Below are 12,896 nucleotides of genomic sequence, written 5' to 3'. Positions count from 1 at the left end.
CAACGTGTCATGTTGCACCTGCAGGCCCTGCTGTGCAGATTGGGACAGAGCCGGTACCTGGGTGGCGGCCGCCCCGCAGCAGGCAGCCCTCCCCTCGTGCCATGTGCCAGCAGCACCCGCAGCCCCCGCCCTGCTGCCGCCAGAGGGGCTGGGTGCTGCCGCGGGGCTTTGCCCCCACCGCAGGGCTGGGACGGGGCCCTGGGCTGGCCATGAGCGGTGTCCCTCCTGCAGGGTCCCTGGGGCCAGCCCATGGGGACAGCAGTGCCAGGGCCCTGAGGGTGCCGCCAGCCCTAGCCCGGCCTCACCTGGGCCCCCACCCGTGGGGCTGGGGCTGTGTGTAAGCTCAGCCATGAGCCCTCCCTCCTTTCCCTGCTGTGCTGGGGGATGCTGGTCTCCAGCTGCAGCCCTGCCCAGCCATGGACCCACCGAAATTGGACCCTGACCCACTGGCTTCCCAGCTTGACCTCAGACCTGCCTCATCACCGCAGACTTGCCAGATGATCCGGACTCTTGGTAAACCCGGCCACCACCCCCCGCCTGCCCTGCTCGCAGGCTGGCGGGTCTGTTACTGCACTCAACTCCCAGCTCCCCGGCCCTTAGGGAGCCGTCGGCGCTCATGGAGCCCAGCTTGTGTCTCCCTGGCTCTCCGGGGACGGTCTGCCCTTCCCTTCCTTTCCCTTCCCACCACCAGCTCAGCAGCACCGTGCCAGCTCATGGCTCCTGGGGAGCCCCTGCACCCCAGGAACCTGCCCTGAGCCTCTTGGAGCCCCCGCACGCACAAAGCAAGAGGACGCACTGAAAGAGTGAGTAGGACATGAAATCGTGGGGTGTTTAATGTGGTCAGAAGCTGTACAGAGGGTGCGGGCGGCACGCTGCCCCAGGCCCCGCTCTGCTATTGCATCTACAAAAATACAAAGCCTGGCCAGCAGATAACCTAACTGAAGAGGAAGCAGCTGAGGCCAAAGGCCCCACACCCAGGGCTGCCAGTGGGGAGCCAGCCCCTCCTCGGCAGCGTTGGCACCGAGCAGAGGCTGCGGTGCGGGGAACTGTGACAGGGACTTGCAGCAGGGAACTGATGCAATCCGCTGCTCCGCGGGAGCGCTTGGGGGAAGCGTCAGCCCAGAGGGTACCCAGCGCCGTGCTGCAACATCCGCACTGTTGGGACCCAGCTCTGCAGAAGGGAAGCGGGGCCCTTAGTGGTTTTATTGCCTTCCCTGCTGGATGCTGAGCACCCTCTGCCCTTTTCCAGGAGGAGCCTGCAGAGCACAGCACAGTGCGAGCGGGGCAAGGGAGGAACACGGTGCATGCGTTTATGCTGTCTCGCACCAGGGCACCGGCCGTCAAACCCGTTCGGCTGGTGCCAGCTCACAGCCATGAACCCCTGTGCCCCAGCAAACCCAGCTCTGAAGCAGGCACAGGCGGGGGTGAGCTCCCTGCCTGCCCCGGGTGAGCAGCTCCTTCCCAGGTCACAACTGCAGCAGAGGCTGGACATGGCTCCCACTCCTCCAGGTGCAGCGATCGGCCTTGAGGAGCTGGGGGTGGGGTATTCACACACTCGGGCAGCTGCTGGGGGTAGCGGCACATAGAAGGGCTAACAGCTTAATGGCGGGTAGCACGTCCGGGACGAGGGGGCCGCAGGGGCTCCTCAGACACCTGCCCCAGCGAGGGGGAGCAGGGGGGAGCAGGCGCTCAGGGATCCCCGCTGTACTTGATGAGGTGGCCACTGAAGGTGATGTAAGTGTCGTACTCATCGCTGAAGACGGCGTTCTCGCGCTCGCCCTTGTAGAGCCGCACCCAGACCTCGTCCTGCTCCTGCAGCTCCAGCATGACGCTCTGGCTCTGCATGATGCTGCGGTCGCTCACCTGGGCGTAGAGGATCACCACCTCCACCCCGTTGCGCATGATGTGCAGGTATGTCTCCTTCTGGTTCCAGGTGTGCACATTGAGGCTGAAGTAGTAGATCCCGGGGACGTAGCAGTAAAACTTGCCCGTGAACATGTTGAAGTGGTCGTAGAGGTTGACAAACTCCGTGTCGAAGATGAGGGTCTGGTAGTAGTCGTTGCTGTGCAGGGGTTTCTTGCGGCCCACCGAGAAGGCAGCGTAGTGGCTCTTGCAGCGCTCCCCCGGGGCACCCACGCTGCCCTTCTGTCCCTTGGGCCCCGTGTGGCCCCTGCTGCCGGCCACCCCTGTCTTGCCGAACTTGCCCTGCATGCCTCGCTCGCCACGGTCCCCCTTCTCACCTGGGTGAAGCAGGAGGGACAGTTGTGCTGTCAGAGCTGGTGCCATCTCTAAACCCAGTGCCGTGGAAGTCCCTTTGCCTGACAGGAGGGGATGGGGACAGCAGGGACTCCCCCCAGCCCCTGCCCCCTCCCTGGGCTCTGCTGCTGCCCCCAGAGCTGCTGCCCAGAGGCCACGGGAGCAGGAGCAGCTCATGCCCTGGGGTGTCCCAGGCCCACGGCTCCTCTGCCCGTGCAGGGCGCTGGACCACAGGCACCAGCCCCAGCTTCTTGCTCCCGGTTTGTGCGAGACTGGCACCCCAGCGAGCCGGCACTGGGAGCCCAGCTTTGCGCTGGCCCTGGAGTGATGCTGGCAGACCAGGCAGGCTCGTGGTGCCTGGCAGCATGGGGTGCCCGGGCTGCAGGTTTGGCCACGGTGGCCACGGGCAGTGCCACCGCACGGGGCCCCGCCAGCCCTCACCTTTCAGGATGGTCATGTTGATCTGAGGCAGGGGCTGGTACTGGGGGTAGGAGAAGCGCTGGTCGGGCGGCTCACAGCAGCGGACGCAGCGGGGCCGCGGGGGCAGCCCCTCCTGGGCACTGCTGGCCTTCTGCTCCCGTGTGGCCCTGGGGAGGGCAGAAAGCAAAGCGCAACAGGGAGCTACGGGTGGGAGCTGGGGCCCTTTGCGGTGCCAGGGCTGCCCCGGCCCCCACTGTGAAACGCCCCGGCCCCAGGGTCCCCTCACCTGGCAGCGTGGTGCTGGGACGGTGCCTCCTCGGGGTCCGTCTGCAAATGCTGGTTGGGGCTGGAGCTGGTCTGGCTCCCCACGGGGCAGAGCAGCAGCAGGCAGGAGAGCAGCAGGACACCGAGCGCCCAAAGCCCCTCCATGCTGCGGCGGTGCCCTGCGAGATGCCAGGAATGGCTGAGGGGGATGTCAAGGCCTGGCAGAGCCAGGAGCTGCAGAGATGCCATGCCAGCCTGGCTGTGCCCCACGCTGTCCCCGGACAGGACCTGGTGCGCCATGCAGCCCCGGGCAGGGCACAGCTGTGCTTCCAGCCCCAAAAGGCTGCTCTTGCAACAGCCCTTGCCCGGCAGAGCCCGCACCGTGGGCACACACATCTCTTGCAGCTGCAAGGACCATCCGTACCTAAACAGCGGCTTTTAGCTGGGCCGTGTGCCTCGGTGATGCTGCAGCGAGCACCTGGGGACACCCACGTTTGGGGCAGCGCAGGGGCTCTGGGCTCACCAACAAGCTGGGAGCTGGGGCCGGGCAGCCCCCAGACACCTGGCACGCGTGGAAGAGGGGACTACCTGGGGAGCCGAGGGTGGAATGGAGCGGCCCTGTCCAAACCCTGGGCCAAGCACTGCTGCTCCTACTCAGCCCCTCTCCAGCTGCCTCCCACGGATGCCCAAGAGCTGCAACTCAGGGTGTCAGCACCTGGGAAAATTGCAGGCAGCTCCAGATGCCATGGGGCAAATGTCGGGGTACGGCTCTGCCTGTTGTGGGAGAACCCAGACCTGCCTGGGAGAGGATCTCCATCCCTCCTCCCTCCACAGGGCCTGCAAGGATGCCCGCTGTGCAGACCCCCTGAAAGGGACTCCTGTGCCCCAGGAGCTGCCGGCCCTCGGCCCCCACCCCTGTGCCTGGGCCCTTGGTCTGAGGGTTTGCAAGGAGACAAGACCTGCTTCTCTGGAGACGTGGATGCGAGCTAGGAGCCAGCCACCATGGGGAGAAACCTTCCTGGGAGCCCACATCCTGCGTGGGGCCAAAGCTAATATTTGCAGTAGCCGGTGGCACCATGGCCCAACCCACGCAGCTCCGCTGCCCTTCTCTGCCTTATCACAGCCGTGTGGGGCCGGGCACACAGCACCGTGCCCTGCAGCCCCAAAGGCGCCAGGACAGCCATGGCCAAACATGCGTGTGGCACTGCCCGGCTGCTCGGCATCCTGCGGCAGCAGGGTCTGAGGCGGTGCCGGGGCATGATCAGATGGGCACAGGGCTGTGGGCGTGGGCTGCCTGGTCCCACACCCTGCAGCACCGGGGTGGGCAAGGCTGCTCACCCGGCTCCTGCCTCGGTCAGGTGCCTCCCCAAAGGGGTACAGCCTTTGCCTTTCTCCCCTCCCCAAACAGCCTCCCCCCGTGCTGTCTGGCCGGGTTCTGCCGGGATCCTGGAGCGCCTGCCCCACGGGGCAAAGGGCCCCACGCAGCACAGCCCCGTGTCCTGGGGGTGGGCCAGGCCACGGGGAAGGAGTTTGGAGCGGAATCCTGCTGTTTTGGTGAAAGCCTGCTCTCTGAGCACTGGGGTCCCCCGTCAGTGATCGCCAGGCTGGGCCAGCCCCCAGGCAGGCCGTTCCTGTTGGCCCCCAAGCGCGGGGGCTGGCAGGGTCCGGGGACCGGGCAGGCGTGCTCCGGCAGCGGGCGCCGAGGGTGTTCGAGGCCAGGATGGATGCCTGGCTTATGAGTCACGTTCGCTGGGGCCGGGAAGGGGCGGAGGGATGGGGAAAGACTCCGAAGGGCTTTCCCGCTGCTCACACCCTCTGCAAAGGGCCCGTCCCCTCATGCACTTCCTGGGTGCCTGTGTCCCCCCTGCCTCTGTCCCCCCTCCCCCTTGCCCTGTGTCTCAGCCCACGTCCCACTGCCAGTGCTGGGTATGGGGAGAGGCAGGGCTGTGGGCAGCCTGGCACTGCATCCTCCCTGCCCGCGCCCTGGCCCGGTGCCTGCCCGCACTCACACTCTGCTCCACGGGCAGGGGAGAAGCGGACACAGGGGTGGAGGCAATGGAGCTGCCTGGCCAGAGGCTTGTGAGCAGATATCATCCAGGGGAGCCTTGGCCCTGGCTCTCTTCACCCTGCTTGGCCTCCAGCTGTGCCAGCCACATGCCAGTGAGCGTGGCACGCAGCCCGCCGGGGTTTTGGGAAGCCTGGGGCTTTCCCTCAGCTCTGGGACCGTCAAACCAGATATTCCCCTGGGACCCGCAGCAGGCTCAGCCCTGGGGAAAATGCAGCTTTGCAGGCAACTGCTCCACAGGGAGAAGAAATCCTTCACCAGGATATTCCCACCGAGAAAGGCAGTGCGCTTCCCAGGCTGTCGTAGGGCTGGAAATGGAGACAAGCGCGCCTCCGAGTGCGTCTCCTCCTGCACGCTGCAGGCGCGTGGGGCAGGGGGTGCCCGCGTACACATGGGCATATACAGCCCTGCTGAGGGGACGCTGTTTTTCCTATCAGGGTTGGATGCTCTCCAGGAGCGGTTTGGAGATTTAAATTCAGCAGCTGCTAAAGCCTTGGGACTGCAAGTCAAAACATCCTGAACTACATTCCAGGCAGCGATAAAGACCAGGATGAAACAAGAGCAAACCGCAGGGGAGGGATGAGGGGGCTCAGAGCAGCGGGGCAGCACGGAGGCAGCAGGACCCGCACGCCCACCGTGCCCTCCCCGCTCAGTGTGGTGGACGCGGACCTCCCCGAGCCGCAGCGGCCGGAGCTGGGACGCTTCGGGCGTCCAGGGACGCGCTGGTGGGCCGGCTCCCCCCGCCTGCTGCTGCAGCGGCCGGGACGGCCGCAGAGCCGTTTGCACCCCCGGAGCCGTGCAGACCCGGCGGGCAGCAGGGTGGGAGCCGCCCGGGGCAGCCGCGGCCACGGACCGGCAGGGAGGTCGCAGCCCGCCAGCTCCTGCGGCACCGGCAGCGCCGGGCAGGCGTCGCGCTGGGGACCCCAGCAGCCACCGCGTCCCCCGCAGACGCGCCGAGGGGTGGCCCAGCCCCGGCTGTGGCGCGCTCGTGGGGACCGGCTTTTCGGGCACACGGCTGAGGCGGGGCTGGGGGGCCGCGGTGGCTCTGCGCGGGGCCGAGCCTGCAGCACCAAGCCCCTCTGTGCCCCCGGAGCTGCTGCGGGTCGGGCTGTGCCCTCAGAGCACCCAGAGGCTCGGCCCTGCGGTCCCCGCCGCAGGCAGGGCAGGGTCCTCAGCCGGAGCAGGGGGAGGGAGCGGTCTCCCGCCCGGGAGGTGCCCCAGGGGACCCGTGTGCCTGCCGAGGCGGAGCCGCCTCCGGGGTGACTCCGCACCGGAGCCGCAGCACCCGCCGCCGCCCGCACCCGCAGCCGGGTACGCGACAGGGCGCAGCTCCGGGGCGCCGGTCCCCGGGCCTGCGGGCCCCCCCCCAAACCCGCCCCCCGCCTACCTCGGGGCAGGGCTGCTCCCTCCTGGCGCTGCCCGTCCTTCCCTACAGCATCGCCCCGGAGCCGGCCCCCGGGCGCGGGGCAGAGCCTGCCCGCGGCGGCCCGGCTGCCTCCCGCTCCGCCGGCCTCGCCTCCCCTCCCCTCCCCTCCGTCGGCCCGGGCGGAAGCGCACTTTCTAGAAAGCGAAGGAGGCAGCGGAGGAGCGGGACGGGGCGCGCAGCCCTCCCCCCGCCAGAGACGAAGTTAACCGTGTGTGCTCCCGGCCCGCGGCCGTGGCCGGTGCTGGCCCGAGGTCGGGAACGGGGGCGGCACTGCTGGGAAGCGTCTCCGGAGCCCGGGACCGCGGCGGCCGCAGCTCCGCGCCGGGGCAGGGCCCTGCCCCACGCCGCGACGGCCGCCAGCCGTTCCCCAGCGCCGGGGGCACCGGAGCCTGCCCGGCCCCGACCAGCGACGGGCCGTTCGCGGGTGGCCGCTGGCAGCCAGGCACGCACACGCGTCCCGCAGCGCTGGGCGGGATCTGTCCCCGCGCCCCGAGTGGCGGGGGGCCACGGGGCACGGCCGGGACAGCGCAGGCGTGGCAGGAGGAGCCGCGGGCTTGCCGGGGGGGCCTGCCGGCACCGGGGGCTGCACCGGGGTCGTGCCCACTGGGGACTGGGCCGCACGACCGGCTCGGCCCCCGCACCGCGGCCCGCCGTCGCTGGGCTCCAACCTCCCGTGCGCGGGGGGGAGGGGGCCGGCTGCGGTCGGGGCTGGCCGGGCCCTTCCCCCCTTCCCGCCGGGCCCGGCCCGGTTCGGGCGCGGAGCGGAGCGGGCCGCGGGGCGGACTGCAGCCCCCAGCAGCCCCCGCGGCGCGGTGCGGTGCGGGCGGCGGCGCGCCGGGAGTTGTAGTTCGCTCTCGGCCGCGGCGGTTTGGCCGCTGCCGGCTGCCGTGGCGGCGCGCGGGGCCTGCCGGGAGCTGTAGGCGGCGGCGGCGGCGGCTGCGCGCGGCGGCGGGGGAGGCGGGCGGCTGCGCTCGGGCGGCGCCGCGGTGAGCGGGGACAGCGGGGCACCGGGACAGCGGGGGGCCGGGGCGCCGGGACAGCGGGGGGCCGGGGCGGGCGCGGGGCCCGGGCGGCGCTCGGGCCCTAAGGCCGGGCTGGGCCGCGCCTGCAGCACGGGAGTCCCCGCCGGGCTGGGGCGGGAGCACCGCGGGCCCCAAGCGCCCTGCTGGGGCGGGAGCGTCGGGGTCCTCGGGGCTGTGCCCCGGGGCGGGGGTGCGGGGGGTCCCGGGGGCGCGGGGGTCCTCGAGGCCCCGCTCAGGCCGGGCGGTGCGCCGCCTTCCCGGCAGCGCGCTCGGGGAAGGGGCTCGGGGGTCCCCAGGGACGCGCCCGGGGGGGGCCGGGCTGTCCCCGTTGTCGGTGCCCGGGGGGGCCGGGTTGTCCCCGTTGTCGGTGCCCGGGGGGGCCGGGGGTCCCCGTGACCGTGCTCGGGGGCCGGGGTGTCCCCGTTGTCGGTGCCCAGGGGGGCCGGGGGTCCCCGTGTCCGTGCCCGGGGGGGCCGGGGGTCCCCGTGACCGTGCTCGGGGCGGTGCTGGGGTCCCTATCGCCGCGGTGGGGGCCAGTGCACTGAGTGGGGTCCGCGGGGCCCTGCCGAGGGCGATGCTCTGCGGTCCCGGCAGGACGGAGGGGCTCTGCCCTCCCCGCGGGGCCCGTCCCCCGCTGCAGCGGGGCCCCGGGGCGAGCAGCCGGCCCTCACGGGCTCCCCCGTGTCCCGGCCGCGGCTGGGAGCGCAGCCGCCTGCGCGGGGCTCGGCCCCCCACGCTCAATGCAGCCTCTGTTCGCACCTCGGGCTGCTGAAAGGGACATTGAGGGCCCCGCGGCGCGGCCGCCTGCGGGGAGCCCGGCCCGTCCCAGCGCCAGGCCCCGGGCCCCACCGCGGCCAGTGGCCGGCCCTTTGGGGACAGTCCTGGGCCGGCGGCTGGGGACCCCTCTGCCCCGCCCCGGGCTGGGGGGACGCTGCCCAGCGGGGTGTCCTTGCCCGGTGCTGCGTGGCACAGGGTGAGAGCGGTGGCGCTGGAGCAGCTCCCAGTCGCGGGGGGCCGCTTGCTCCCCGCACCCTGCACTGCCTGGAGCACCCGTCTGCGGGAGCCCGGGGAGCTGCCGCGTCCCTCGTGCTGCATGGAGGGAGGTGGCAGGGAGAGGCGCTGCTGGCGCCCCGGCCCTGCGGGTGGGCACAGCCCACGGGGGGCTGAGGGTACCCACGTGCGAGTCCTGCCCGGAGGAGACGCTGCGACCGTGGGCAGGCCTGGCGGGGTGGGGGGGGCTGCTGTGACCGTAAGGCTGGGCGGGTCGGGGTGTTCGTCCCTTGGACCCGGGCGCTGCGCTTCCTGCTCAGGCGTTGGCATCCTGCTCGGGCGGAGCTGCCACGTGTCTCCCGTGGGGACCTGGGGACACAGTCACCACTCACCAGCGGGGCCGGTTCCCAGGGGCCGCAGGAGCTCCAGTTCCCAGCCAGCCGCTCCAGAGGCAGCAAGGGTCATCCTCGCCACTGGAGGGGAACCTCCTCCTTCCCCAGGGCTGTGCGGGGACGCTGCTCAGCAGGACACCCCGACGTGGGGCCCAGGGGCTCGCCCCGGGCTGGGGTGCCGCGGCTCCCTGCCTGGGCTGCTGCGGACCCTGGGGCAGGTAGAGGTGCTGAGCCGGTCGTGCGTGCCTGCCGACGCACTGGGGCTCGTTCTGGTCGGGGAGTGCAGAGGCGGGGTGAGAAGGGGCCGAGAGTGGCTCCGGCAGCAAAGCAGCCCCCTTGGCATGCCCCTCTTCCCTGCGCAAGGCGGCAGCACCTTCTCCTGCTGCAGGGGAGGGGATGGGGCCCCTCGCCTCTCCCTCGTGGCTGTGCCCTGCCGCCCGCCAAGCTCAGTGCAGCACCAGGCTCCAGTTCTCTGACCTGCTTCCTCCCCTCTTTGCCACCAGGTTCTCCTCGCCCCCAGTCTGATGCCCATCCCGCCCTGCCATGAGTCTATGAGCCCCCTCCGGATCAGCGTGGGTGGTCTGCCTGTCCTTGCGTCCATGACCAAGGGTGCTGACCCCCGCTTCCGACTGCGCTGGAAGGCCATCGTGCTGTCGTCGGCCTGCGTGGGGTTTGTGCTGCTGCTCTTCTGCCTGCACCGGTCCTCCCCGGCACGGCACGGCCCACCCAATCCTCACAACTGGCAGCTCAGCCTGCAGGCAGGGGACCGCTACAATGACACCTACCCACTCTCCCCACCCCAGAGAAACCCCGAGGGCGTGCGCTACCGCATCGGAGTCATTGCAGACCTGGACACGCAGTCCCGGGGCTCTGAGGAGCACACCTGGTTCAGTTACCTGAAGAAGGGCTACCTGGTGCTGTCGGACAGCGGGGACAGCGTGACCGTGGAATGGGACAAAGATGAGAGTGTGCTGCAGTCCCACCTGGCTGAGAAGGGCAGGGGCATGGAGCTCTCCGAGCTGGTCGTCTTCAATGGGAAGCTGTACGCCGTGGACGACCGGACAGGAGTGGTCTACCAGATTGAGGGCAACAAGGTGGTGCCCTGGGTGATCCTCCCGGACGGGGACGGCACAGTGGGGAAAGGTGAGCTCTCCCGTCCTGCCCTGCGGGCGCGGAGCGGTGAAGCCCTTGGCTCTTTGCGGCTTGCCGGGGTGGGTGCTCCTTTTCTGTAAACCCGGCCAGGACGGGGACAATTCCTGCCCGGGGACCAGTTGGCTGCGTGGGGGAAGGCTGTGCCCAGCACCGGGCCATCTGGTGTGGCGTTCGGGGAAGCAGGGGCCAGTCTGATGTCTGTGTGCTGGCCGAGCCCCGGCTCGTGCCATTCTCTCCGCTGCAGGCTTCAAGGCGGAGTGGCTGGCGGTGAAGGACGAGCACCTCTATGTGGGGGGACTGGGCAAGGAGTGGACCACGACAACGGGGGAGGTGGTGAACGAGAACCCCGAGTGGGTGAAGGTCATCGGCTACAAGGGCGACGTGGGCCATGAGAACTGGGTGGCAAACTACAACGCGCTGAGGGCCGCGGCAGGGATCCGACCCCCAGGTACTGAGCGAGGCTCCCTCCTGCTGCCCCGTGTCCCACACCCTCTGTGGGCTCCCTCCGGGGTTGGGGTCTCCCTCCCCATAGATACTGGGACTGGTGTGAGGTTTAAAGGATGCTGGAGGCCAGAGACCTCCCCATATCCTGCTGGAGAGGCCAGAGCCTGCCCTGGCCAGTTTTCTCTCCTGTCTGTGCCACCAGCAGCTGGAGGGTGGCTCAGCCGGTGCTGTGCCTGGCAGCCAGGCGCCCGGGCAGAGGAGGCCGTGCCGGGGTGCCCCCACCCGGCTCTGGGAGGGACTGGGGGGGCTGCTGCACGGGCAGTGGGGCAGGAGGAGGCGGAAACGTTCGCAGCGCTCGCCTGCACGGAGCTGTGACCTCCCTGGCTGTGGTGTCTTTTGGAGCGGGGAAGGGTCCCGCCCCAGCCTGGCGGGTGCCCCGTTTGCCCCGTGCCGTCAGACGCCGCTCCCTGCCGCAGGTTACCTGATCCACGAGTCGGCCTCCTGGAGCGACACCCTGCAGCGCTGGTTCTTCCTGCCGCGCCGTGCCAGCCACGAGCGATACAGTGAGAAGGCGGACGAGCGGCGAGGCACCAACCTGCTGCTGAGCTCCACCCAGGACTTCGGGGACGTGACGGTGGGACGCGTGGGCGAAGTGGTCCCCACCCACGGCTTCTCCTCCTTCAAGTTCATCCCGGACACGGACGACCAGATCATCGTGGCGTTGAAATCGGAAGAGGACAACGGCAAGATCGCCAGCTACATCATGGCCTTCACACTGGACGGGCGCTTCCTCCTGCCCGAGACCAGGATCGGGAGCGTGAAATATGAGGGCATTGAGTTTATTTAACCGACTTTTGCACTGGACTGGAGGGGCGAGGGAGGCCGAGGCGCGCTGGGGCAGGCCCTGCCAGCGTGCCCCTAGCCGGGTGCGTGCCCCGGGCTTGGCCGAGGGGCGCCGGGCAATGCTCCCAGCTCTGTAGTTGGCCTTGGCGTCTCCTGTAAAGCGTTGGCTCTGCTGCAGCAGGCGTGGTGCGAGTGTTTCGGCAGTGGCACCTGGTGGCAAGGGACTGCCACCACAGGGTGCTGCGAGCCCCAGCTCAGGAGGCAGACAGCTAAGTTCCCGTGCGCCGGTTCCCCAGGCAGGCCCCGCGCTGCAGCCGTTAGCTCCCAGCCCCTAATTGCGACAGAAACCTTCTGCAGCGAGTTGGGGGCTCTGGTGACATCCGGGCTCTGGGTTTGCAGCCGAGGAGGAGCCTGAGCCCCAGCTCTGCTGCTCTGCCCCGCAGTGCTCCCCAGCTGGAGGAGGGGGGGTCCAGCTGGAGCACGGCGCCCGTCCCAGTGCCTGGGGGAGCGGGTCTGACCCAGGCCCCGGAGCCCAGCCATGCTGGCAGCCTGTCCTGGGGCCACCCTCCCTCCTCTCCCTGTCCCCAGCACCTGACTTGGGAACGCACCGGAGACGTGGGCACAAGCGTCCCCGTTGGCGCGGCTGGCCAGATCCCACCCCGTTCCTGACCATCTCGGGGTCAGGGTGACCCGGGCAGGGGGCGCGGGGCCACGGCAGGGTGTCACAGCCAGGGCAGGCCATCTATGATGCCATAGCTGCCGGGGATTTCATCAGGCTTTTTCCCCTTAAGCGGGTTTTCTTTCCCTTTTTCCGTAAGCTGGGTGAGGTGACGGCCAGGCTGACGTGTGGTCCTGGGCGCTGTTTTCTGAGGAGAGTCTTACGTGGGAGGGGATTGTGGCAGTGTCCCTCTGCCCCTGTCTCCGAGGGGGATGCAGCAGTTCCCGCACCGCCAGTGGCACCGGGGAAGAGGCTTTTAGCAGCCGCCAGCGCCGGCAGCCGGGGCCGGGGCTGCTCCTGGTGCTGCTGTACCAGCACAGCGGCTCTGCCTCCGGGGCTGGGGGAAGCAAGGGTGGCCCCAAGCAACTGGCCAAGAGCCGGGGCCGGGTGTAACGTGGGCACATCCCTGCGCCTGGCCCCGTGCCATTCCCAGCCCGCACCCCGAGGAGGTACGCGGTTTGCTGGCCACGTGTCTTCTCCCAGCCCTGGCTGCGCACAGCTCAGGCCCCGGAGGTTCCTCTAGACCCAGAGCTGGGACCCGGACCAAAGCTGCCGGGAGCCGGTGGGCGGCGCGGCTGTGCCTGCTCCAAGGGCTGCTGTGCTCAGCGCAGGACAGAGAGCCAGAAGCACCAGCTTGGCTTCCCAGGGCCGGCAGCAGCTGGGAAGCATTCGCAGCAGCCCTGGGGCTTTGCTGGCTGGGGAGACCTCCCCGAGCTCGCCAGCAGTATTGTGAAATCGCAGCAGCAGCCTGTGGCCCCCTGGGAGGAACTTGCACAGGTCTCGGGAGCCAAAAGTGTGAAACGTGGACATCTGCGGGCCCCCGGGGCCTCCTTCCCACCCCACTAACCGCAAGGACTGCAGCTCCTGGCCTGGCCTCTGCTCCCCCAACTCAGCCCAGCCCCTG

General features: G+C 69.9%; 2 protein-coding genes across 6 annotated transcripts; one reads left to right on the top strand and one right to left on the bottom strand.

Annotated features, from left to right (window-relative positions):
• Positions 1-815: 815 nt before the first annotated feature.
• C1QTNF1 (C1q and TNF related 1) lies at positions 816-6,550 on the bottom strand. The gene is made up of 4 exons (XM_072881103.1): positions 6,393-6,550; positions 2,963-3,119; positions 2,698-2,843; positions 816-2,240 (listed from the first exon to the last, which is right to left on the bottom strand). The coding sequence occupies exons 2-4, from the start codon at positions 3,103-3,105 to the stop codon at positions 1,690-1,692; spliced, it is 840 nt and encodes a 279-aa protein (XP_072737204.1). The 5' UTR covers positions 3,106-3,119; positions 6,393-6,550; the 3' UTR covers positions 816-1,689.
• On the top strand, positions 6,529-11,480 carry CANT1 (calcium activated nucleotidase 1). 5 transcript variants are annotated; one of them, XM_072881089.1, is made up of 4 exons: positions 6,529-6,873; positions 9,339-9,978; positions 10,232-10,435; positions 10,908-11,477. In XM_072881089.1, the coding sequence occupies exons 2-4, from the start codon at positions 9,360-9,362 to the stop codon at positions 11,276-11,278; spliced, it is 1,194 nt and encodes a 397-aa protein (XP_072737190.1). In that variant the 5' UTR covers positions 6,529-6,873; positions 9,339-9,359; the 3' UTR covers positions 11,279-11,477. The 5 variants fall into 5 exon arrangements, with proteins under 5 accessions (XP_072737190.1, XP_072737188.1, XP_072737187.1 ...); XM_072881087.1 differs by having other exon boundaries at positions 6,547-6,682; positions 10,202-10,435; positions 10,908-11,478; XM_072881086.1 differs by having other exon boundaries at positions 6,739-6,873; positions 10,202-10,435; positions 10,908-11,480.
• The last annotated feature ends 1,416 nt before the right edge of the window (positions 11,481-12,896 follow it).

The sequence above is a fragment of the Ciconia boyciana genome, chromosome 16 (genome assembly GCF_034638445.1).
Source record: "Ciconia boyciana chromosome 16, ASM3463844v1, whole genome shotgun sequence".
Taxonomy (NCBI): Eukaryota; Metazoa; Chordata; class Aves; order Ciconiiformes; family Ciconiidae; genus Ciconia; species Ciconia boyciana.
Note: the sequence above shows the minus strand (reverse complement) of the source record. Positions and strands in the feature narration are given on the sequence as shown.

Excerpts from the sequence above, each read along its gene's own strand:
- CANT1 (XM_072881086.1), top strand. The coding sequence starts at position 9,360 with ATGCCCATCCCGCCCTGCCATGAGTCTATGAGCCCCCTCCGGATCAGC. Across the intron at positions 9,979-10,201 it reads GGACGGCACAGTGGGGAAAG|CCCCGGCTCGTGCCATTCTC; the intron begins GTGAGCTCTCCC and ends GTGCTGGCCGAG. Across the intron at positions 10,436-10,907 it reads GGCAGGGATCCGACCCCCAG|GTTACCTGATCCACGAGTCG; the intron begins GTACTGAGCGAG and ends TCCCTGCCGCAG.
- C1QTNF1 (XM_072881103.1), bottom strand. The coding sequence starts at position 3,105 with ATGGAGGGGCTTTGGGCGCTCGGTGTCCTGCTGCTCTCCTGCCTGCTG. Across the intron at positions 2,844-2,962 it reads TCCCAGCACCACGCTGCCAG|GGCCACACGGGAGCAGAAGG; the intron begins GTGAGGGGACCC and ends TGCCCTCCCCAG. Across the intron at positions 2,241-2,697 it reads CAACATGACCATCCTGAAAG|GTGAGAAGGGGGACCGTGGC; the intron begins GTGAGGGCTGGC and ends TGCTTCACCCAG.